The sequence below is a fragment of the Pongo abelii genome, chromosome 6 (genome assembly GCF_028885655.2).
Source record: "Pongo abelii isolate AG06213 chromosome 6, NHGRI_mPonAbe1-v2.0_pri, whole genome shotgun sequence".
Taxonomy (NCBI): domain Eukaryota; kingdom Metazoa; phylum Chordata; class Mammalia; order Primates; family Hominidae; genus Pongo; species Pongo abelii.
In genome coordinates, this window is record NC_071991.2 from 92981524 (window position 1) to 93008129 (window position 26606).

General features: G+C 34.6%; 1 protein-coding gene across 3 annotated transcripts in view; it reads left to right on the forward strand.

The window, feature by feature from the left end:
* The window catches only part of SEMA3E (semaphorin 3E), a 290196-nt gene that overhangs the window by 132482 nt on the left and 131108 nt on the right, over positions 1–26606 (forward strand). For all 3 annotated transcript variants that reach the window (XM_024249880.3, XM_054559579.2, XM_054559580.2), the window contains exon 2: positions 26337–26497. In XM_024249880.3, the coding sequence (XP_024105648.2) occupies positions 26337–26497 (161 nt within the window). The remainder of the gene's footprint in view (positions 1–26336; positions 26498–26606) is intronic.

Consider the following 26606-nt stretch of genomic DNA (forward strand, 5'->3'; position numbering starts at 1 on the left):
AATTAATGAATAAAACTAAGTAGAAAAGGATTACTTATATGGATGGTTTATGATGCTATATAAAAATGTCAATTTGATGATCTGAGAGAATCACTGACAAACAGTTGTTTTTCTTTTTTTAGGTTTTTGGGGGTTTTTTTGTTGTTGTTGTTGTTGTCTGTTTTGACACGGAGTCTTATTCTGTCGTGCAGGCTCGAGGGCAGTGGGGCAATCTCGCCTCACTGCAACCTCCGCCTCCCGTGTTCAAGCAATTCTCCTGCCTCCGCCTCCCAAGTAGCTGGGACTATAGGCACCTGCCACCACACTTGGCTAGTTTTTTATTTTTAGTAGAGATGGGATTTCACCATGTTGGCCAGGCTGGTCTCGAACTCCTAACCACAGGTGATCCATCTGCCTCAGCCTCCCAAAGTGCTGAGATTACAGGCATGAGCCACCACGCCCCTCCGACAACCAGTTGTCTTATGTAGAGACTCAACATTTGGGAGAAAGAAATATTACATACAATTTTTTATAGTCTAGGGATCTTCCTCATTGCTGAGGTGAGCAGTCTATCTGGAAGATTCCAGATAATAATTATTTCTGTAGTAAACTCTAAGTATTAAGCAAATGAATTAATTATGGTGTAGGCAATCTGCGGACTTCTGGAAGTACCCTGTAATGGGAAGATGGTGCATGTTAGGAATATCTCATACTCTCCACTCCTCTAAGCAGCATAGGAAGGATGGATGAGAAGGCAATAGGTTAAGAAAATCAGTATCATTTTCTGCTAATTTTCCTAATAATTTGCACTAATATTTTGGATAGTCTTTAAAACAAAGGAGAACAACTCATCTTAACTCAAGTAATTTATAACAACACTCAGAATCTAGGACATTTCTTTTTTTTTTTTTTTTTAATAAGAAAAGTCATTTATTGAGTTTAAAAAGTGCTACATAAAGTAAAGCACCTGCAGCACAGCACAGGAACTTTTCCTGAGAGGCCTCTGTTCCGCTGCTTGGAGCAGTGAGAAGGAAAAGGAGAAGAGGAGGAGTGCTGGGCGAGGGTCGCTGGCTGTGAGCTGAATTTCCTGTCTCCTCACTCTAACCAACACTGTTGCTTAGTTTAATGTCTTATTTGCTCCAGCAAGGAAAATAAATATTTCAATTAGTAAAACTTCTACTGGCAACAGTGGTTGCTATTTCAAGGAGGAGGAGAAAATAGTATGTGGAAAAAATAGTTTTCCTCATTTTTTATTTTCTGTGTATATGCATGTAAGTACATACCTGTAGGTAGGTAAAAATATATAAGTAAATATGATATCAAATTATTATCCAAAGTAGAATTCATATTTTTACCATTCCTAGCTCTCCTGATTCTTAAAAAAAAATTCTGATGGATGCAGGTGAAAGCACTATATTTCCATTTAATTATAATTTGTTACAGAATGTCTAGTTAATAAGGGCCACGTACCTCTAACTTCATTTGCTTTTTTTCCCCTTTAGAATAAGAATAGCGATGTTGTTCTCCTTCTGCAATTTGGATACTTTCCAATTAAAAAGGGAACAGAATCTGGGCTATGCATTAATTATGATATTCTACTAGCTTATAAAATGTATACAATATATTTAATGTTTGGTATGCAGTTACACTAAACAACAAAGTTTTTATTTATCTTTTTTCAAAAAAAATAAACACCACCACCACAAGATCTTTTTAAAAAATTACAGCAATATTGAAAGCTTTTTAAAAATGATCCTGAATTTGAACTCATGACGTCACAGGACAGAGAAATATGTTACAGGAAAGGGGTCCCGATCCAGACCCCAAGAAAGGAGTGGATCGGGACCCCTTTGGTCTTGGATCTCAGGCAAAAAAAAATTTAGGGCAAGTCTGCAGCGCAAAGTGAAGGAAAGTTTATTAAGAAAATAAAGGAATAAAAGAATGGCTACCCCACAGACAGCAGCCCTGAGGGCTGCTGGTTGCCCATTTTTATAGTTATTTCATGGTGATATGCTAAACAAGGGGTGGATTATTCATGCCCTCCCCCCCTCTTTTTAGACCATATAGGGTAACTTCTTGACATTGCCATGCCATTTGTAAACAGTCATGGTGCTGATGGGAGTGTAGTAGTGAGGACCACCAGAGGTCACCCTTGTGGCCATCTTGGTTTTGGTAGGATTTAGGTGGCTTCTTTACTGCAATCTGCTTTATCAGTAAGGTCTTTATGACCTGTATTTTATGCTGACCTCCTATCTCATCCTGTGATTTAGATTGCCTTAACCATCTGGGAATGCAGCCCAGTAGGTTTCAGCCTCATTTTACCCAGCTCCTATTCAAGATGGAGTTGCTCTGGATCACATGCCTCTGACAATGGTACATTTGTATTAAAAGCCTTGAAGAGATTTTACCAGCTTGATCAATATAGCATGGCATTTATTTGAAGCATATAATTTATTAATATTTGAAAACCTGATTTTGTAAATTCTAGACATGTTTTATAATTATTTTCTAAAATTACATACGGAAATTACCCAGCAAAATCATTTCTCTTGTATGTGAATGTGCATATGCATATGTTTATATGTGTGTATTTTTCAAGAAGACCCAGTGATAATGTTGCCTTTAAAGCTAAAAGATAACCTAAATATAGTCTCCCAGACTTTTAATTTTGTGGCAAGTTCCCCTTCACTTATAAAGGATGTAATTAATATACAAGATTTTAAAATATGTGCAATCAACATTGGGCTAATTGTATTCATTAATATTCTACTTTTAGAAATGCATATTTTTTGTTGTTTCTAACTTAAAACATTTATGGCACTGCTGGCTGATTCCCTGGGAACTCTGTGTGGAGCATTTGGAAGTGCTATGGGAAGAGGTTAATTATGCTGTCCAGGGAATTTGTCAAGGAATAGCCCTGGAGGAGATTAAAGTAGATGTGATGGTTGCAGAGGCCACAGCCTTGATTTTGAGCCAAAACTGACTACCACTGTTTAATTGAGCCTGAAAACTAGGAAGCTGGTAACCACCTATTACTTGGGAAGACACATCTAACTAATTGGAAATGAGTGAGCATGGTTCTTAATGACTCCAAAAACAAAGAACTGGAACAACCAAATATGAATGGCAATTTGTTAAAATCAATACTGCGATAAATAGAAACTTTCATATTATAATTGATGTGATGCTCGCTGTTTTATATTGCAAAAATATAAATTCTTTACTATCCGTGTTTCAAAGAATATGTATGTCATTAGTTTAGCCTTTAGTAATGTATGTCATTACTTTAGCCTTTATGTAAAAACCTGAGTAAAATGCTTTCCATTAATGGTGGAAAAGCTTTGAATTCAGAGTATTTGGTTTTAAATACTAAATAAAGTTTTAAAATTACATTGATAGTATTAACACATCGTATTATTTTTATTGTGATAATACATCAAAATTAAGACAGGCACAATGTATATACGTTGTATCATCATGTTCAAAGTACAGAAATAGCTATGTTGTAATATTTAAAACGTCTTATTTACATGATTTAGTATAATTGCCTTTATAGTTGTAAAGAAATTTGACATATTTTATTCTTTCTTAAGGGCAAATTAATGTTAAACACAACTATCTCTGAAATATAATTATCTGACTTTTTTTTCTGTTTCTTCCTTTAGAAGTTACAGAGCATCAGAACAAAATATAATATCTTTTTTGAATGTAATGCCCATCTCTTTGCCTTATCTTACTCAGCATGTATGCACACAGTAAGATGAATGTAGCTAATCAATGGCCTGTATTTCAAGAGTTCTCTATTTTGTGAGTCCCTCTAGGTAGACTCATCAAAAGTTTCAGCCGTAAGTAATTTAACAGTGTACATACAGCTTACGTGGGGTTGCTAGCTTGAGAGCTGCTCCTCTCCAAAGACTGACTTTCTTTGTCTAGGAAATGTGCTTGCTTCTTCCATGCATAAAGTTTCAAGCGGGCACTGTTTTTTAACAAGCAAGCACACTTTCTAGACAAAGATCAATTGAGAGGGTGAAGGAAATCAGCCACCTTGATTACCTTTTCGGTGAAATAAAACCATTTTTGGACAAATTTGTCTTTAGGGGCCTAAAACCATTCTTAGCATTCATGAAATGATAATTTTTTTATTTCTTTGGGGTAAAAAAAATAAAATTAATGAATTGTAACTTTTAATCTCTTGTACCAAAATAACACTGACATTGTATGCTTCTTAGAAAATAATTTTCGTATGTTGCAACAATTGGAACATGCAACAGTCTCTTTTTATTTATTTTAATTACTTTGCTTATTTATTTATTTATTTTGAGATGCAATTTCACTTTTGTTGCCAGGCTGGAGTGTAATGGCACTGTCTTGGCTCACTGCTACCTCTGCCTCCCGGGGTTCAAGTGATTCTCATGCCTCAGCCTCCCAAGTAGCTGGGATTATAGGCACCCACCACCATGCCCAGTCAATTTTTTTCTTTTTTGTATTTTTAGTAGAGACAGATTTTCACCATGTTGACCAGGCTGGTCCCGAACCCCTGACCTCAGGTGATCCACCTGTCTTGCCCTTCCAAACTGCTGGGATTATAGGCATGAGCCACTGCACCAGGCCTCTTCTTTCATTTAATGTTGCTATTAGAGAATAGAGGGGAACCTTCACTTTGACTCCAACCTCAAATTCTGAATGGAGATTTGATTGCTCTAGACCTTTACCCACTTAGAAATGTTTAGCTGCAGGTAGCTAAGAAGTAGATCAGCTCAGACCTTCTGAAAATGCTCATCTACTGAAGAGAGAACTGTAATTATTGGGACAACTATAAATGCTGTTTAATACTGGTTTTAGTAGAAAATGAAGCATTAGAATCCTTTGATGTTTCTTTGAATCTTTTCATCCTAAAATGTCTGTTTTATTTCTCATTAAAAAAAAAACATATTTAAGACTAACCCAAAGAAGGCATTCATTTCTAACATTGGCAAGCACTTAGTACAATTGTCCTGCCACCATTTATAACTACGTGAGTTAAATATGGCTTGAAGTCTTTTAGATAGCTAGATTTCTTACCTTAGGGTCTTAAAAACCCTACAGACTACAGGAGCCACAAAAAGTTTACCAAAAAAATTGTAAAGTTGACAGCTGCTAAAATCAAACTTGTAGATTTCAACACAGATTTTTTTTTTAAAGTTTAGTCCCCTTTTAATTATAATAAATCTGAGTGATGAAACACCATCTTTTAAAAATAACTTCCTGCCAATGAAATATTCAAGATTAGCCATTATAAAAAAGTGTGATATTATACATACAATTATTTTCTGGAGCACTAGATTCATCAAACTAGATTCATCACATTAGGGGTATCTCATTGGCCAGACAAGGGACATTTCACCAAATGTCAACTAGCTGCATCATGCAATATGTACATAAACATTTAGGAGAAACCACATTTGCTTTGTAGCTTTCAGGGCAGTTTTACACGACTACCAGATTTTGTGGTTTTAATAAATAGAGTGAGTTTCTATCTCTACTTTTGCCAGGTAAAAATCATAATAATTGATAAGGAATATTCTATCAAAAAATCCTTTTTCTCTGTGGAGAGGAGAGAGATATATTTTCTCTACTAGAAGAGGAAAGTATTGATAACATTGGAAATCTGTGGCATTTCCTCAGGGTTCAATGTTTGAAGGAAAAAGTTTGGAAGCACACAAGTACACTATGTTAGTATCTATTCTCCTGGGATATGCAATATTGTATTACTCCACCTCTTACTGTAAATATGATGTGTTAAAATCATATAAATATGTAAAACCTCTAGAAATATGAGAAGCTTACAATACACAATAAAGTTAAAATCCTCTTGTGAAAAGATATAGACCAAAAGAAATTGGTAGATGTTGCATATTCTAATCAGAGCTGAATTTTTATTCCTGTACAAATTGGAGACAATACCTTATTATCCATAACAGCCATAAAAAGTGTCTATGAATATTTTCTAAATCCTCTAAAATAAACACTTGCTTAATTAAGAATGAAGTGGATACTACAGGATTAAATCTCATGAATGATCAATTTGTATTTTTATTAGATGGTTTGATGGCCATTCCAAAAAAACAGACAATAATACTCAGGAATGTGAGGATCAACATTTTTACATCCATTATTAATTAATATGTTGATGTAATATTCAAGCAAGATTTTTTTCTCTCTCCCCTTCTTGATCTTGTCTACAATGTCAAGCAGTGATTAGTTTTATTTTCCTACTATTATTGACTTGGGATTAGGTAATGGCTGGAACATTCTGGCAAGTTTGGTATCTTGGCAATTCTTTGTAACTGATCTACAAACTTGTGAACCCAGGGTCTAAGTAAATACTATGTATGTACCTTATCTAATAGCTGATCATTAGCAGAAACATTCTATAGCAGAAGTTCTCGATCTTTGTCACATTAGAATTACCCGGGGAAATTTTTAAAAATTCCAGTGACAGATCAAATAGGCCATACTCTCTTGGCAAGGGTCCCAGGCATCAACATTTTAAGAGCTTCCAGGAGATTCCAATGTGCAACCCAGGTAGAGAATCTAGAAGATATGGAGCAGAGTCAAAATTGGAAATGAAGAAAATCCCCCCCGCCACTGAACACTGAATTTACCACAGATATAAGGGTTTTTTTGTTTGTTTGTTTTTTCTGTCAGGGTGAAGGGATAAAGTAGATTTTTGACCAAATTACCTAGACTTTTGGGACATACCCTCATATGTCACAGAGTGTGTCTCATTGCCTCCAGGAAACTGAGACAGAAGTGAACAGTGTAATTGGCTCTGGCCTCCTTATTGGAGCAAAATAGCAAATCTGTGTGCCAGGGCCCATCAGGGCAACACTATGAAAACTGCATTTGGATCAACCTTCATGTTGTCCCCCCACCCCCAAACACATAGCTCTCGCCTAATATCTCATTTTTTCCCTTGAAAATCATCCCTCTCCTAGGTTTATCCAGTGTTATATTTATACTAGATCTAGTTCAAGTGTTAAGACAAAGCAAAGTTTTTAGTTAATAAAGGTTTAGGTATAATACCTCCCAGGAGTCCCAAAATTTTAATAGTCTCTTGAAAGACAAAAATATAAAAGTTGTAAAACTTTAATGACATGAGTAACTAGGAGAGGATTAAATAATTGGGCTCAAGGGGCCCTTTACATTTTCCCCCTTCAAATTACACCAGGTGTGCAAACTTGCCCATTAGATTAAACCCTACTGAAAACATTAAGCTTCTGTTTATAATGCATTTAACGAATTTGCTATTATCAGATCAAAAAGTATGTTGTTGTCTTTTTGGTGCACATATGGAGTCTTTTTGGTCATATAGCAGGGTAGTCAATTACATTGGAAATTAATTATTATTTTACCCATGGCAATTTGCCACTGTGCATAAAATTTATCTTTACTTACTAAGAGATATGTGCTAAATACTTGTCATCCTACAACCTAAATTCTCCATAGGTAATTTATAATAAAATATAATTTAAAATGTCAGATGTACTATGCTATGTCATTGAATATTAAAGATATGAAGTATAAATATTGTGGATATAATTGATTTTATAGAAGGAGTTACAACTTCTGCCAGTAATTTTGCCTTTGAAAAATAAAATTATAAGCCAGGCACGGTGGCTCACGCCTGTAATCCCAGCACTTTGGGAGGCCAAGGTGGGCCGATCACCTGAGGTTGGGAGTTCGAGACCAGCCTGACCAACATGGAGAAACCCCATCTCTACTAAAAATACAAAATTAGCCAGGTGTGGTGGCGCATGCCTGTAATCCCAGCTACTCGGGAGGCTGAGGCAGGAGAATCACTTGAACCCAGGAGGCGGAGGTTGCTGTGAGTCAAGATCGCATCATTGCACTCCAGCCTGGGCAACAAAAGCAAAACTCCATCTCCAAAAAGAAAAAGAAAATTATGTCATCAATCAATCATTTAGTTAATATTTTTATATTCAGGAATGTTCACACTAAAAATATTTTAGCAGTTTGAAGGCATTTAACAATTTAGGTATAATAATATTGTTTTAATCTTTACAAGGAAAATAAGGAGGCTCTCTGAGGGCTGTAATTGACAAGTTTTACAAAAGCAGGCTGAGACTTGATAGCTTTAAATGCCTCAATATCATATCATATTTATATTATTTTTAGTACTATGAACTATAACTGATATGCTCATTTCTTGATATTATTTGCATCAGTTTTTTGTTTGTTTTTTTTTTTTTGAGACAGGGTTTTGCTTTGTCACCCAGGCTGGAGTGCAGTGGTGTGGCCATGCTCACTGCAGCCTCAACTTTGCAGGTTCAAACTATCCTCTCACCTCAGCCTCCCAAGTAGCCGGGATCACAGGTGCACACCACCATGCCTGGCATTTATTTATTTATTTTATTTATTTTTTTTTTTGAGAGATGAGATGAGGTCTCATTATGTTGCCCAAGCTGGTGTGGAACTCCTGGGCTCAAATGATCCTCCCACCTTGGCCTTCTAAAATGCTGGGATTACAAGTGTGAGCCACCGCGACCTGGCCTGCATCAGTTTTAATTGTCAAGTTTCTTTTCCCTATTGCAAAGTGAAAGAATTATTGTTGAAGTAATAGTTTTTCCACCACCTGCTTGCCCCTGCCTGCTGCTCCCCCAACATTCAGGTTCTTCATTTGTCTCTGTCTCTTTGTGTCTGTCTGTCTCCATCTCTCTCTGTCTCTCCCTTTCTCACACACGCACACACACCCGCACACACAGAGTTCTGTTTTGAAGTGATAAATCCCAGCAGTCATTCACCACGAGCACTGTAAAGAATTATATCATCACTTTAATGGGTAGCTGCCAGTCAGAGAGGTTAATGCATTTGCTCCCTTCCAGTGGGGGAGGCTCCCTCTTCTTGATCATGGCAGAAAAAGAAAATTGACCTCCTGTTCCCAATTTTATATGGAATTTTTCCTTCCAGATAGGGGTAGTGACCTTGCCAGAGGATCCAACTATTTTAAAGATCATATTTGACTAGATGATGGATGGCCAGTTACCTGGGCACTAGCATCTGTTCTGATAAAGTTGGGGTCTAGGGATAGGGCAGCTACATGGTAATGAATTTTGCTCTTGCCTCCAGCTGGGCAGGAATGATATTCTCAGAAATTTAGTTGATTCTCAAAGGAGATGATTGGCAGTCTAAAATAAAATACAGAATGTAAGAACCTGATCTTCAATTTTATGACACAACTTCGGTTTCATTCTTGAAACTTGCTCTACTAATAAATTGCTCGTCTAGAACTAATTTTATACTTTGAAGTTTATCCGGTGCGTTCTATAATAGGCATTTTAACTTATGGTATAAAAGTGTCTTCCAAGTTTTCCATACTTTAAAAAAATTATCATCCATTCTCTTGTTCTCAGTGTGTGTGGAAAGGTGTTCATATTTGCCAACTTACTTGTTCTCTGAGTAATAATGTTTTGGCATAGGAGATTACATTATGATTTATATGGGTTTTGCAAATCTTTCAGTTCTTCTAATTTTAGCATGACCTAAGTTATATTTTCTCATTTTCTAAAGAGTGTGTGATACAGGTATACAATTATCAAATATATTTCCTGCCCCTTATGTTTTTTTAACCATGCTGTGCTATCAAATACTAGGTCTTATTTATTCTATTTTTTTTTTATCCATTAACCATCCTCACCTCCACACCATAAGCCCCCGAATTCCCTTTCCCAGCCTCTGGGAACCATCCTTCTACTATGTCCCTCAGTTCAATTATTTTGATTTTTAGATCCCACAAATAAGTGAGATATGATATTTGACTTCCTGTGCCTGGCTTATTTAACACAATGATCTCTAGTTCCATTCATGTTGTTGCAAATGACTGGATCTTATTATTTTTTTAAGGTTGAATAATACTGTATTGTGTATATGTGCTACGTTTTCTTTATCCATGCATCTGTTGTTGGTAACTTAGGTTGCTTCCAAAATTAGCTATTGTGAACAGTGCTTGCCACTTACGTTTGAAGCCTATCAAAAATTACAGGAAAACAGATCAATAAGAATAAATTGGTTATGTTTTTTGTACCCAAAGCAATATACTTTTTCTGACAGCTTCACAAGAACTGACCAAATATATAATTTTTTTTTTTTTTGGAGACAGAGTCTAGCACTGTTGCCCAGGCTGAAGTGCAGTGGCGCCATCTCAACTCATTGCAAGCTCTGCCATTCTCCTGTCTCAGCCTCCCGAGTAACTGGGACTGCAGGCATGTGGCACCACATCCGGCTAATTTTTTGTATTTTTAATAGAGACGGGGTTTCACCATGTTAGCCAGGATGGTCTTGATCTCCTGACCTCGTGATCTGCCCGCCTTGGCCTCCCAAAGTGCTGGGATTACAGGCATGAGCCACCGTGCCCAGCTGTAAATATATAATTGTATCTTCAGCATAAATTCTTATCTTTCCATAATGATAGAACTAATTCTGTAATTCTTATGGTTTCCAAAAATTAACAAAAAATTTCTAGAAAGCATCCTCTGGACAATTTCAGTTTATTCTTTTCCCAACTAGAGATGACAATAGTTTATGAAGCCAGAGAAACCTTGGTGCTCATCCCATCCACTCCTATACTTCCACAAATGGGGAAGTTTATATTTAAATAATAGTTTTCTTATAAATGGTATATTCAGTGGTAATTTTGGGAACAAAACAGGTGTCTTGACTTTTTTTTAATTACCTTTTATTTTTAGGGATATGATCTCCTTTTATTTATTTGAGGCTAATAGACTTAGATTTTTAAATTAATTTTATTTGCTTCTGATCTTTATATTGTTTGATCCTCTGTTAATTTTTATTTATTTGTTTGTTTTGATTGGGTTTGTAACATAAACTGCAATGAGATAGAATTTTGAATTGAGGCTGAAAATCAAGTTTTGTGAAAAAAGGCTGAAATACAATTTAAAAACTGTATACCCCCAAAGGTTATCTATGACCTTTTATTAAGAGTAAATATTATTTGATATGTGCATAAAATATGAGAAATATCTGTAATGCCCATTACTGAAAACTTGTGACTAATCTTAATCCATGAAGAAACCACTATATAATTTATACAACTTCTTTTGTTATTGTAACTTGTAATAAGCAAAATGAATAAGATCAGAAATGTCAATATTCAAATGATAAGTGACAATAGGAAGTTTTTTAACTTTCTCAGTGAGTTTCTGTTTTTCTAATTTGTAAAATAGAAGCCATATGCACCTACTGGTGGAGTGAAGAGTAAGTGAAATTATGTATATTGGATATTTCACGCAGTACCTAACACTTAAGAGCCTTTCTGTGAATGTGAGTTGCCCTCCCTTTATAGCTTCCAGAGAAAACATTGGGTGGTCTTCTTAGGTACTATTTGCCTCACGACAGGTTATAAACAGCAGGGATTTCTGGATAGTAAATCAATACTAACTGATAATTGCCAGAAAAGGAAAACAGAAGAAGAATTTTGTCAGCAGCTTAGTCACTAAGGCAACTTTTTGTGAAAGAAAGTCATCAGTGAATTGTACACACAGCACTGGTTTGTCTTCTGTCTTCATGTTTCTCTTAGCCACATCTAAAGAGAACCCGCCTACCCAGGAGGCCTATTACCTAGTAAGAAGCATCCAGCTCACATGGTAGCCACTACAGTAATTGAGGCATGTAATTTAACAGCAAATAAGATTTTGGCGATTGTCTGACAGTTCCAAACCTATGAAGTAATGGTAAATAACACACAACCTCATCTCTATACCCACATAGCATCTACCAACAGTGTTATTTTCTTTGTTATTATAATGTAGATGAGTAGGTTCAATTTCTATTAAATTAATAGGATATAAAAGATTATAAAGTTACACTTCATTCTGCCTGGATTTGAAATTCAGTTATTATTCTATCATTTTAGTAATTATGAGAAAAATGTGACATTGATAAAGTATTCAAATTATACAATAGTCATTGCTTTGGTAATATGTCAGTCTGAAAACTACAGATTTTTAAAGGTGCAACCATTTCAGATGTCAGATTGCAAACTCCTGGTATATCTGGTAACCGTGTGTTTTTAGAATGTTTTACAGGATTAAATTATATGAGTTGAGGGAAGGTCTTATTTTTATAAAGATAAGACTGAAGATCTTTGTTAGAGGTCAAGTGGGGAAAATGTAGAGGCTATTTTGCTGTGATCCTGTAACATCACTTCAACCATACACCTGCAGGAAAATTAACAATTCTGTTTCTGTCCTTACAAATCAGCCACCAAATTACGTACAGTCTTGTACCACGTAGCAACATTTAGGTCAGTGGCAGACCACTTATATGAGGGTGGTCTCATAAGATTATAATGCAGTATTTTTATTTTACCTTTTCTGTGTTTAGATATATTCAAATACTTATCATATTACAATTGCTTATGGTTTTCATCACAGTAACATGCTGAACAGGTTTGTAGCCTAGGATACATAGGCCATATATAGCCTAGGTTTGTAGTAGGCTATACCATCTAGGTTGGTGTAAGTACACTCCATGATGTTTGCACAAAAATGAAATTCCTTAATTATGTATTACTCAGAATGTATTCCCATCATTAAATGACAAATGACTGTACTAGAAAACTCATAAAAATTTAAACTTTAATAGTAATAGTAAGAATAAAATATTTAAATAATTTTTGCCTGCCAGTCTGGCACTTAGAATTCAAATTTCAAGGGTAAACTAGAGATATTTTGTATAATTTATTTCAGGCTGAGCTTATAAATTAATAAATAAAGAAAAAAACAAACTTCCTAGGAAATAAAGACAAATTTTCTCTTGCAATCTGATATGGGAATAGATAAAAAGAAGAAATATAAAATTGACTCAAATTACTATTGGTAGAAAATTGAGGGTTTTACCTTAAAATACACAGTAGCTGTTTACACTGATCACAGTAATCATGTACTTGTGAAATTTCCTATTTCACTTTAAGCCTATATTATGAGCCCTGAGAGTAACTATGCCCACTTGACAGAACTTAATTAAGAAAGCCCTATTTCAACAAGGGAAATTTGCATTCACTGCCCCTGACCCATAACTTATTGACATCAAAAAAAAAAAAAAAAAAAAAAGAGAGAGAAAGAAAGTCATATATATTTGCTGTCCATTAGGTACTACGAATCATTTGATTCTTACAGCAGTCCTACCAGTTAGTTATTATTATCCCTATTTCACAATGAGGACAGTGAAACACAGAAAAGTTCATTCATTTAACATATTGTTATCTAGTGCTTACTAAATAAACCATAGGAACTGGTCTAGGTCCTGGGGATATCACAGTGACCAAGATGGAAAGGCTTGCCATTTCTTATGGAACATGTTTCTTGTCAGAAGAGAGAAAACATATATAAGTAAAGAAAAACCAACCAAACAAATTTAAAAAAACACAAAACCTAGTAGCATTCATGCAATATAGGATATGAAAAGATAATGGTGCAACTTAGAATGCCTGGTTGGAATCTTTAGATTTCTTAACACTGGGAAGGCTTATTTATTTCTTAAGACTGGGAGGGCTTATTTCTTAAGACTGGGAAGACAGAGGGAAGATCCAAATGAGAGGAGGAGCCAATAGCATGGAGGTCAGAAGGAGGTGGGTGGCAGACAGAAGGAGAGTCCAGGCCAAACTCTAAAGCCCAAGCCCTAGAGCTCTGTGAGAAAAGGAGAAAGTGGAGCAACACCAGGGCTGAGGTAGGCAACCAAGAGATAATGACAGACTTTGAGCCAGATTTTAATCTAAAGGAGTTGGGAAACAACGGGAGGAACATCACGACCCAATTTATATTTTTAAAGAAAGAAATGTGGCACATATACACCATGGAATACTATGCAGCCATAAAAAATGATGAGTTCACGTCCTTTGTAGGGACATGGATGAAATTGGAAATCATCATTCTCAGTAAACTATCGCAAGAACAAAAAACCAAACACCGCATATTCTCACTCATAGGTAGGAATTGAACAATGAGAACACATGGACACAGGAAGGGGAACATCACACTCTGGGGACTGTTGTGGGGTGGGGGGAGGGGGGAGGGATAGCATTGGGAGATATACCTAATGCTAGATGACGAGTTGGTGGGTGCAGCGCACCAGCATGGCACATGTATACATATGTAACTTACCTGCACATTGCGCACATGTACCATAAAACCTAAAGTATAATAATAATAATAATAATAATAATAAAAGAAAAAAAAAAAAGAAAGAAATGATCACTCTGGCTACTGTGAGGTGAACTGATTGGTGGTGGTCGAGGGAGGCACGAAGCATAGAAGACAGAATAATAGGAAGACCTTTCAGTGGTCCAGATGAGAGGTGGTAGAGGAGATGCTAAGGATAGATAGTGTGGCACTCAAGAAAGAAGAATAAGGACAAATCTTACGTTTTTGCCAAAAGCCGAAGAACCATTTACTGAGTGGAAGCCTGGGAAAGGAGTTGGTTTGTCTCTGGTAATCAAGACCATATTGTTAATTTGCTAAATTTCAGAAGACTTTTAGACTCTAAGAGAAGATAACTATTAGGACTTGGCTGATCAAGTATGAATTTGGGGGTCAAGATAGAAGACAAAAATTTGGGAGTCATATTTGAAAAACTTAAATTATCAAATATTCAATTCAGTATATGAAGAAAAAAATGTGATTCCAGTTTTAGTTAATTTGCTTCTTTGTTGTTATAAGATGGATTATTTACTAGAGAAAACATGTTATAGGCCAAAGATCAATAAAGTTTTTGCTAAAGTACACAATTTCAACAAAAACATTAAAAAATTATATATGTATTAACAAGTTACATTAGACCTGTCATTAAAATGATCAGACGAAGAAGTAGATAATAGTCCAGGCTGGCAATAATACCCTGTCTCTACTAAAAATACAAAAATTAGCTGGGTGTGGTGGCACACGCCTGTAATCCCAGCTACTTGGGAGGCTGAGGCACAAAAATTGCTTGAACCCGGGGGGTGGAGGTTGCAGTAAGCCAAGATCATGCCACTGCACTCCAGTATGGGTGACAGAGAAAGACTCCATCTCAAAAACAACAAAAAAAAGTAGATGATAGACCTATTCAACTTCTTAGCATGACTTCAATTAAAAATACAGATCGTAGAGAATACATTCGTTCTATAACAGGATGTTTTTGAGTTGAGATAAAACTGAAATGTATTTATGATTTAAATAATATATAATTATAACATTACACTTATGTATACATTAGCTAACTTTGTTCATAAATCAGAAGGCATCTAGCAAAATGAATTTTGTTTTATGGTGGTGCAGATTTAGCGAATGAAATAAAAATTGTTAAATATGTATTTTAATGTGAATTAATGATGAAGTAACCAGATATCCATTTATTTTAGACCTAATCCTAAGAAAGAATATGATGTAAATGTATAAAATAATAGTATCTTACTAAGTTTTAAATATTGTATAAGAGCTAATTCTCTGTAAAATGGCATAATCCAGAAAAGCTGACTTTTAAAATATTGCTGTAAAATGAATCCTATCTAAACATGCTTAACATTAAAAAATAAGTACCTAAATAAAATCAAAGCTTTGTTACCACAGACAATTTCATAGAATACATGAAAGTATTTTGAAGGGAAGAGGCCGGGCGTGGTGGCTCATGCCTGTATTCCCAGAACTTTGGGAGGGCGAGGCAGGTGGATTGCTTGAGGTTAGGAGTTCGAGACCAGCCTGACCAAAATGGCAAAACCCCATCTCTACCAAATACAAACAACAGCTGGGTATGGTGGCGTATGCCCATAATCCCAGCTACTTGGGAGGCTGAGGTGGGAGAATCGCTTGAACCCGGGAGGCGGAGGTTGCAGTGAGCCAAGATCATGCCATTGCACTCCAGTCTGGGCAACAAGAGCTAAACTTTATCTCAAAAAAAAAAAAAAAGAAAAAAGAAAAAGGAAGAAAGTTAGATAGATGTTTAGATGATGATCATACCTATAAAATATGGGCTATTATACTACTGAAAGCATTTGGTAGGATTCCTAGAAATCTGTTTTCATTCTCTCCCCTCCTTTAAGTAAGTTTTTTTGTTGTTTTGTTTTTTTTTTTTTTTTGAGACGGAGTCTCACTCTGTCACCCAGGCTGAAGTGCAGTGGCCTGATCTCAGCTCACTGCAACCTCCACCTCTCGGGTTCAAGCGATTCTCCTGCCTCAGCCTCCCTAGTAGCTGGGACTACAGGTGCCTGCCACGATCCCTGGCTAATTTTTGTATTTTTAGTAGAGATGGGGTTTCACCATATTGGCCAGGCTGGTCTCGAACTCCTGACCTTGTGATCCACCCACCTTGGCCTTCCAAAGTATTGGGATTACAGGCACGAGCCGCCACACCTGGCCTCTTTTAAGTAAGTTTTAAGTGGCTAATGTTGCAGAAAAATACTATAGTAGTTCATATATATTCTTGGCTTCCTTAACTTCTGCTTTGGCTGAATATCCATAACATCTTATTATAAAACATTCGTTAGTCAAAATTCTGGAATTCTCACAAATAAGTGCTCTATTTTGGGTAAAGCCACACATTTCTTATCCCCACATAATTCGCCAGTTGAATAGGAGTGCCTAGGACTTTGTTGATGTCCAAATTCAGCCTCTGGAAGACTGAGAATGCCCCTTGCCCACTTCTGATGAATAACATTGTGTGTGTGTTCATGCGCATACGTGTGCATATGTGCATTTAAAATTATAAGCATTTTATAAGCTGTTAATTGTTAAATTGGTTAATTATTCCAGATAATCAAGAATTGAGTTTATGAAAGAGGAGGCTGCATGAGATAAAAAAGGGAATTAACTGTATTTTTTAAAATAAAACACCTTTAAAATATCTTTCCAACATAAGTGATACACAAATTTTTACATTTAAAGGCCCAGTTTCCTTCATCTCTCAGCCATGACCTTCATAACATAAAACTTAACAGTTTAAAAATTCCTTAAATTCAAATATGGACAAGCAACTTTAATCCAACAGAAAAATAGACAATGAATGTAATAAGAACAATCACAAAAGTACCCTAAGATATATGAAAAGATGCTTAACCTCACCTTATAATAAGAGAAATTCAAACTATATTTTCTCAATCAAATTAGCAAAACACCCTAAACTTTAATTACATATGGTTTATGAGGTTATGGAGATACTGGCACTCTTGCATATAGTCAGGGAATTTTAAAGTGATATAATCCCTATGGAAGCAAAGTTGGCAGTATTTGTTAAAATTACAAATGCTTTTGACCCAGTAATTCCACTTTAAAATTTATCTTACCAATATATTTGCACATCTGTGAATGGACATATATTCATATATATACATTGGAGTGCTATATTAGTAGTAAAAATGTAAAAGATTTCAAATGCCCACCACAGGTGATCCATACAACGAAATGTTATTTGCAACTATAACCTCTCTAAGTTTTGATACAGAAATACTTCTAAGATATTTTAAGTGAAGAAAAGAAAGGTAAAGAAAAAGGTTTATATTATGATTCCTTTTGACTGTAAAAAAGTTGAGAATTAATAAAGATTTATACATCTAATTTGTTGCATATGCATAAAAAACTTGAAGGAATGCCCAAGATTTTAGACAGGATTAATCCATTGAGGGCAAAGAAGTGAGAACTAAATAGAAGGAAAGTCCAGATGGAAGGAAGTTTATCTTTATCACTCTAAACCTTTATATTACTTTGGGTTTTGAACCATATTTATATTATCTTATAAAGGGCTGGGCACAGTGGCTCACACCTGTAATCCCACGACTTTGGGAGGCCAAGGTGGGCAGATAATTTGAGGTCAGGAGTTTGAGACCAGCCTGGCCAACATGGGGAGACCCCCTCTCCACTAAAAAGACAAAAATTTGCAAGGCATAGTGGCGCATGCCTGTAATCCCAGCTACTCAGGAGGCTGAGGCAGGAGAATCGCTTGAACCTGGGAGGTGGAAGCTGCAGTGAGCCGAGATCGCACCACTGCACTCCAGCGGGGGCAACAGAGTGAGACTCTGTCTCAAAAAAAAAAAAAAATAATAAAATAAAAAAAAAAAAAAGGTGAATGTGCCTGATTTTATTAAGTATACAAGTTTGAAAAAAAAATCTCTAAAATTAAATTTCAGAAATACAATGGATACTAAAATCTGATTTGTGTTATATTTATAGAATTATATTGATCTTTAGTATTCCTCTGAAACTCCAGATATAGTTCCTAACACAGTGAATGTTCAATATACAGCTGATGCTTGAACAGCTTGGGAGTTAGGGATGCTAAACCCCAGTGCAGTCTAAAGCTGGAGTATATATAACCTTTGAATCCCCGAAAACATTACTAATAGCCTACTGTTGACCAGAAGCCTTACTGATAACATAAACAGTTGAGTAACACATATTTTTATATGTATTATATACTGTATTGTTATAATCAAATAAGCTAAAGAAAAGAAAATGTTAAGAAAACCATAAGAGAAAATATATTTACTATTTATTAAGTAGAAGCAGTTTATCATGAATGTCATCTTAATCATTAAATACATCTTAACTTCCATTTTTACTTTTCCATATAACATTAAATAATAATTTACATATGATAAGAATACAAGGAATCTGAAAATTATAAATTATATTATTTTGTTTTCTTTAATTGGAGAATTAACGTCTAGGCTATTCCTATGTATATTTGAACTCCTGCTTTCTTTGGAAAGTGGTTTATGACTGAGCAACTTTTAGTACAACAATGCCTATTGTACACCTTTGACTTGTGAAAATAATAGAATCTAAAAGTTCAAAGAATGCATGAAAGACAAGCCGATTGTCCATTGCTAAAAAGAGCAATTAGCAAATCAATGAGCTAGTCTGTGTTTATACTTTTTAAAAAGTTAATTGCTTATTTCTTTACGAATCTGTTTCAACATCATAAGCCACTAGTGATCATCAGTCAAATCTGTCAAAATCATCAAAGCATGTTGTGAGAAACCTTTTCCTTTTGAACCATTACAAAGTTAAAGAAAATTTCTAATGGCTATTTCCATATTTCATTTTCATTAACAATGCTTACTGCCTGAAATTCAATTTTTTTTTGTTGAATTAACCTTAGGACAATATTGAATAAGGTAATTAACTCAGAAAACCGCGACAAGTTTAGTTAAAGTCTTGAGTCTCAGGAAGTCTTTACTTGGCAGGTGACGGTAGAACAAGAAATGTGCATTCAAGAAAGAAACACCTCTCCCCTGAAATCTATTTTCGTTTGAGAGCTGAAAAATGTGTGTTCTCCTCTCCTTCATCGTACACAAGGGACTACAGCGTTTCAATATATTGTGACAAAGTGTAGAGAACTGTCTTTGTAATATAGTGATGTCAGTGAGTTTTAAAACTGTGTCTCTTGCAGGTTAAAAGGAAAGGCCACGAGAGGAAATGACTAAATCCTCAGAGTATATCTTCATTGACAGCTGATAATTAGCATGTAGCTTAGCAATAATAATTAGTTCCCTCTTTAGAAAATTTCCGGATGAACTCTGAGTTGGTGCATTTCAGTTTCATCTTATTTCTTTGTCCATTCCCTCCCCAAGCAATTCATGTTATTTTTAGAGTAGGAAGAACTCAAGATGAGCTTGCTTCATTTAACGGAGTCAGCACTGTCCATTATTTCACTGTGTTTTCTTGAGATTACCTGAGATTAGAGTTTCTTCTGTCCCCATCTTCCTGTATATTTTCTGTTTCTTTCATCCAGGCAGCTTGAAGCAGCATGAAGAAGGGATTTAAAGGAGTCAGCAGTTACTTGGTAAATATGCCAAGTCCAGGGACCGTGATTTGGAGTTCAGATAATTAATATGACTTAAAGGAGTGACTCTAAAACTAAGAAAGGAAAAATTCTTAAGGAGGGAAGAAAGCCTTGCTTGCCTTTATATTGCCTTCAGTAAATGCAAAAAATATTCAATACATTTTGAAACTCCATGGCAAATTAGGTAAAAATATTTCAGTTTTCTCAAAAATGAGATATGTAAAACTAAAAATGTCATAAATCAATAAGTCAAAGCAACAAAAAAATTTGTAATTATTTCAGATAGTTTATAAAATACACAATAAAGGTGATTAAAATTGAATTGATATTAACCTGAATTTTTCTATTTATCTTGTTGCCATTAAATTATTTTGAATTATCTCAATACAACCTATTAAATATTTTTAAAACCTTCTATCTTATTATTTATATCAGGCTCTGCAAAAAATGCATTCATTTCTGACACATTATAATCCCTTAATAGACTAGACTTTTAATTACTAGGGTATTTTTAAAATAATATTTAGAAATCTCATGTGCATTGTAACAAAGCTCTCCAGTCAACTTCTGTTGTTCAAATTTTGTCACCAACACTGACCAAATAACCTTAGCTCTGTACTGAATCTCTAATAAATTCTCTTTTTGCATGCAGAAAATGGGGATAATAGTATTTCTGAGGAGGTGTCACAATGATTACATGACATAAAAATGTCTAGCCCTTAGATAGTACATGCCATGTAACTGCTCAATAAATATTTATTAACTGTTATTATCACCTTGAGAGTTAGGGTGGGGAGGATCAGTACCGGGATGTAGGAGGAAATTTGGTTGCATAAAAAAGGAGACATCTCGTACATCTTCCCCTTTTACTTATATAATTTCATTTTTGATAAAGTAACACATGTTCACTGGAGAAAATTTGTGTAATACAGAAATTTTACATAGGTCTCTAGAAGAGCCTGAATTCTCATTTTCACTAGTTATTGTAATTTTTAAAAATACCTCTTAAAATGATATTTTCATCCTCATTCCTTTGAACATTTAACGAAGTTGAATTCTTTTTATGCAAATTCACTTTTTGTGTCCTCTTTGATGACGTCCTACTCACAGAAGAGTTCATATTTTTTCTTCTTTAAAATAGTTTTTTTCAACATATTAAAAGAACATATTAAAAACAATTTGTTTCCATATGTGCTATATGTATGTTTTTTCCCCAGATTTCCCCTAATAATTATGTTTCTGCTTCTTTCTTAAACTTCAGAATTCCATGGTTTATCACAGTTTACTGCTTTGATCTCATTGTTTTATGTTTATATTGCTCTTTTTACAAATAAAGCATACTGCAATTTCTATGAATTTCATATGGATGAGATAGACGAAAATCTCATTATAAAATAGATTGGAAATAGAAGCATTCTTCTCTATGCAGATATGAAATTTATCCTCCAGTCATGTGGGTCACTTTCACAATCCAGTTATTATCAGGAAAAATGACTTAAGATCAATTAATGAAGACTCAAATTTTCATATTTGGCAGATACTCTCCAACATGCAATATAATTATATAATCGTAAACATCTATATATGATTGAACATCTAAATATCATGAACATCTAAACATGATTATATAATCATGAAAAGCTATCAACAGCAGGCCAACTTATTTAGTCTAGCAGAAATACAGATTGTAACAAATTTATGGTATTATAAATTTGTTCATTGATAAAGACAGACTGGTTAAGTTTGCTATGGAATTGAAACCTGCTTCATGTTGACTGCTGTGACCCCATACACATTAATTATAGAAACCACACTTTTTACCATGTGGCTTCCACATTTTAACTGCAGATAGATAATTGTTCACAACACATCCAATCTAGATGAAGCCAGCAATCTATGAATTATGAACACTAGCTGACACAATTTCCTTATTTCCCTTGAGAATTTGAATTGTGAAATGCAGGAGCTATTGTCACACTGTGGTGATGTGGGAGCTGGAAATTTATATATAATTGGGAGCTAACAGACATATTTGGCCATGAACAAACTAAATAATAAGCCCTTTAGAATCAGTACAGTGAAGCAGTGGCATTAAGAGAAGCAAGATGCAAAGATGCAGCATCTTCTAAGAGATAAATTACCTTGGCTTCTGTTCGTTTTCCGATTACCATGAGGCCAGGATTTCTGTTCTCACCTTTACATTACCTTAATTTAATCTCTGTTCATTGCAGTCATTAATATTCCAAATAACATGGCTACCTAAGGCCATAAAGTGACTTTTGGCAGAGTGAATTTTGATGTTAGTTTAGTTGTCTTTTATTAAGGGATGTAGTTATAAGCACAGGTGTGGAACTTTACACCTTAATTCTTAGTGATGTTGAATGTCCACCATAGTATTTTTCGGTATACATATTAAGACCTTAGAAGAAATTTCTCTTAGTTCTTAATACTAGATAATGCTCCTAAGCAATTGATGCTGTTTTTTTTTCTTGTATTACAATGACTTCCTCTACTTTGGATTTTGGGAAGCCTGAGGTCAAATTTGGGATTCATTTTAATAATGTATCAGATATTAGCAGATGACTTCCAGTTAAATTTATTACAACCCACTCATCTTAACTGTTTTTCTCTTACCCTTACTCCCCTAGAAATATATTTGTTTATTTGATTGGATATATTTGTATAAGTCATCTCAGATCCTTTCTGGAAAGAGGCAAATTAATCAAATAAAGTAGAAAAATTGAGTTAATATTGAATAAATAAGAGTAAATATATAATAAACATTCATATCTTTTCAAAAATAGTTTCTATTTTAGAATAGCTCTGTGTCCATTATTGCAGATATATGTCTAAAGCACAAATATTCACCTGTAATGGATACTTCTAACCTTTCTTGAATAAAGTCAAGGATGTTACAAAATTGTAACCAGTTAGGAAAAGCAGTCCAGGCCTTAGAGAAAATTAAGGATCAAGATAGGATTTATGCCAGTGAAAGTGGACATGAAAAATATAAACCATGGCATTCATAAACTCTAGTTAGTGCTATGATTTTAAAATAATGTCTATCTACTGACAAGTCTTAATGTCTTAGGACTTCAATTGTTGTCACCGTTTTGTTGTATGGTATTGGTCAGGGTAGAGAGTAGCCGAAGCATTCAGTGCATTTTTCTTTTCTTATATTATGAAATGTTTAAAGAAAACTATAGTCTGTTCATTAGGTTGTATAAATTTAAAAAATGACCTTAGAAATTATTCTAAGAAGTATCTTCATAAATAAAATGACAGTTCTCAACTTATTACCTATGGTATATAATGATATTCAGTTTTATGTATCCAGACATATTTTGGCAACAATTTTCTCTGAGGCAATATGAATGAATCAGGAAAAGTAATCTCCAAAATTCCTTATTACATTTTTTTTCACTGACATTATAATCATTTAGGGTCAGAACAAAAGTTGTAAATGAATTTTCCAGCTACTTCACTTTAGGCAAGCTTAAACATGGGACATGTGATAGTTAGACTTGCTATTCACCACTCCCTCCCTTTGATAAGCTTCCAAAAGTATGAAAAACAAAAATAAAACCTCAGCACTGTACTTCAAAGGACTCCATAAAACACCTAAGTGTCAATTTGCTTCTTTCTTTTTTTGCACTGTTTTATCAGCTTCATTTTAGAAATGTAATTTAGTCAAAGAATTAAGAATTTTAAAGGTAGAAGGGTGATTAACAGGTGAAGAATCCAGTCTAAAGAGGTTAAGAGGTTGTTCAAGTTTACCTACGCAATTATTGTCAAAGCCAAGACTAAAACCTGGCCCTCCAGATTCTCAGTCTACAAAGACCTTTGGTTATAATATACACACCTGTTATACTTTAATTCTCATGTTTTTAGAGGTAAATTAAGTGATTTTTATTGTAATAGTGTATCACCATAAGATAGTCATTAAATTTTTGAGCACCCAGGTTTCTCCAGTAAAATAAAATACATTGGTAATTTAAACTGTCACACAGTGGTTGTTTACTGTTTTGTAAAAGTATATATATGTGTGTGTGTGTGTGTGTGTGTGTGTGTGTATAAATGTAAAGATCATTAAAAATGAAGATTCACAAAATTTGCATTTGTTGTATGCACACTTCAGTTCTTTCCCTTTGCTTTCTCCAAAGTATGTACCCACAGAAACGTCCACATATTTGTGATTTCATAGGATAGATTTGGCCATAGAGAGGAAGAATAGATTAGAAGAGAAGGTGATACACCAGAGCAAAATAAGATTGATGATTCAATAATTAGTTTCTACTATTATTTACAAAGAAATAAGAACTACTACCTTTAGACTATTAGAACTGTAATATACTTAGCAAGTAGGCAAATTGCTAAGTCATAAAAGCAAGTAAAAGTTGGTATCTATCTTGCCATGTGCATGCAGGGATAATGAGGTATTAATCACCTCAGTGGGTAGCAGGCAAGCTCATCCCTAGACGGATTCACTCATGGAGTGCCTCCTTTACTGGATGGGCTGCCTCTTACTAAAATCTCTCATAATTGAATCCTTTCATGACTTTCTCTTATTTCCCAACTTAGTCCCCTAAGCTCTACACCTGAGTGTTTTGGGTAGCTCTGTAGTCTAGGAAACTATTCAAGCTAGTGCGTAACCATCCTTTCATCAGTTGTACCCATTCAGATTATTTCACTGTGCATTAAAACTGGGAAATGTTGCAAACTATTGGAATAACTGGGAAAACTTTTCTAAAAATCCACTTGGCAGCCCTGATATAAACATAAATGCTTATGTATAAAGACAAATTATAATGATAGCAGACAGTTTTGAGCTATATTTTTGTTATGCTAGTGGATCCCAACCTGTGCTTCTCTTGCTGTATGCAAAGGAAAGCTGTGTGATTCTACTTTTTATTAAATGGAAAAAAATTGTCTTCCAGGATTCCAGAAGCTCTAATTTTTCAAACTATTTTCTTTTCCTTCCCAAGTAAGTTTTGAGGGTGGGAAAAGAAGGAATATTAGGGAATTGATTTTCTACCATTGAAATTTTTGCTAATACTCTTCATTCATGCCTATGTCAGAAGTTTCAAGCTGTATGTTTTACCTATACATATTTAATTTTAAAATGTCAGAATCTGGCAAACCTCTTATGTGTTATACCTATTATTTCTTTTTTCCCACCCTCAAAACTTATTCTCAGATCATTTATTTAGGTGAATAGTCAAAAGACTCAATATCTCAAAGGTAACTCAATAAGAGAAAGTTTTACCTTTATAAGGGATACATTGATTTTAGCACTATTGTTCATTTTAAACTAAAGATTTAAATTTAACTCCACAAAGTTTTGGGCATCAACAGTTTGAGGGTAGAGATATAGATAAGGAATATATTATTAATACAGAGGAAAACATACTTTTAGCAGTATTGTTCATTTTAAACTAAAGATTTAAAGTTAACTCTATTCCACAAAGTTTTGGGCATCAACAGTTTGAGGGTAGAGACATAGATAAGGAATATATTATTAATACAGAGACATATACTTCATCTCTTCTTTCTCAGAAACAGAAAGTGTAAGAGTGGGCACAGTGCTGTAGATTTGTCCTACTTCATATTATCATTTGTTTAGATTTTAGAGTCCTAGTCACCAAGAATTCACATTCTCTGTTAGAGGCATTAGGAATTGATCTTTGTAAAAAAAAAAGTTATCTCCTAACTTGTCAACATTTGCCAAAAGGCCTCTTCAGGAATTCTTCAGCATCCAGAGTCTAGGCCTGGGGTTTTTATTCTCTCTCATCACCAAAGGCTCTCATATATTGTTTTACCAACCTTAAGTACTGAACTGCCATATGCAATTAAATATGTTCAACAAACAAATGCACACACGAGAGGTTTGCCAGATTCTGACTTCTTACAATTCCATGTATATAGGTAAAACATAGCTCAAAATTTCTGACATAGGCACGAATGCAAGAGTATTAGCAAAAATTGCAATAATTGAAAATATATTCCCACCAGTTTTATCAGTGATCCCTACTCTAACTGTTACCACATTAATGCCTCATTGTATTGATGACCCTGATAGTTTGCAGACTGGGAAAATTTGATTTTGGATGTGACTATCAAAACCAATTTCAAGTAGAAACATTATTTTTCTGAGTGGCATTTATCTGGAATTCAATAAACACACTCTGGTGGGTTTAATGTAGATTTGGAACCATTATACATTAGAGGAGCTGTAAAATGACTTTCACCTAGCACTTTATGTTAAAGATTGTGAAGGATGACTATTTTTCTGTGTTTAAAAATATAGAATATTTTTCTTACATATTAAATTGATAAAGTTTTTAGATCCATAAATTTATGAAATATTTTAACTTGTGCACATTAAAATTCTTTGCCAGTATATGTATGATAAAATGAATGTTAATGACTCAGTTCCAATAGGGATGAAAACAGAGCTATGAGAAAAGGGTGATAAAGGTATTTACATTTTCTCATGTGCTTAGTGTATGTATCACTTTGCATTTCAGAGCTCTTGAATCTGAACAGAACATCAATATTTCATAGCCCTTTTGGATTTCTTGATCTCCATACAATGCTGCTGGATGAATATCAAGAGCGGCTCTTCGTGGGAGGCAGGGACCTTGTATATTCCCTCAGCTTGGAGAGAATCAGTGACGGCTATAAAGAGGTATAGAAATATCAAACTGCATTTCAGTAGAGATAGAAAAGGGGAGAAATTTCAAGAATGTTGCTTGTCTTTTTTTAATTGTATTGACCACTTTAAAATTTTGAGTGAT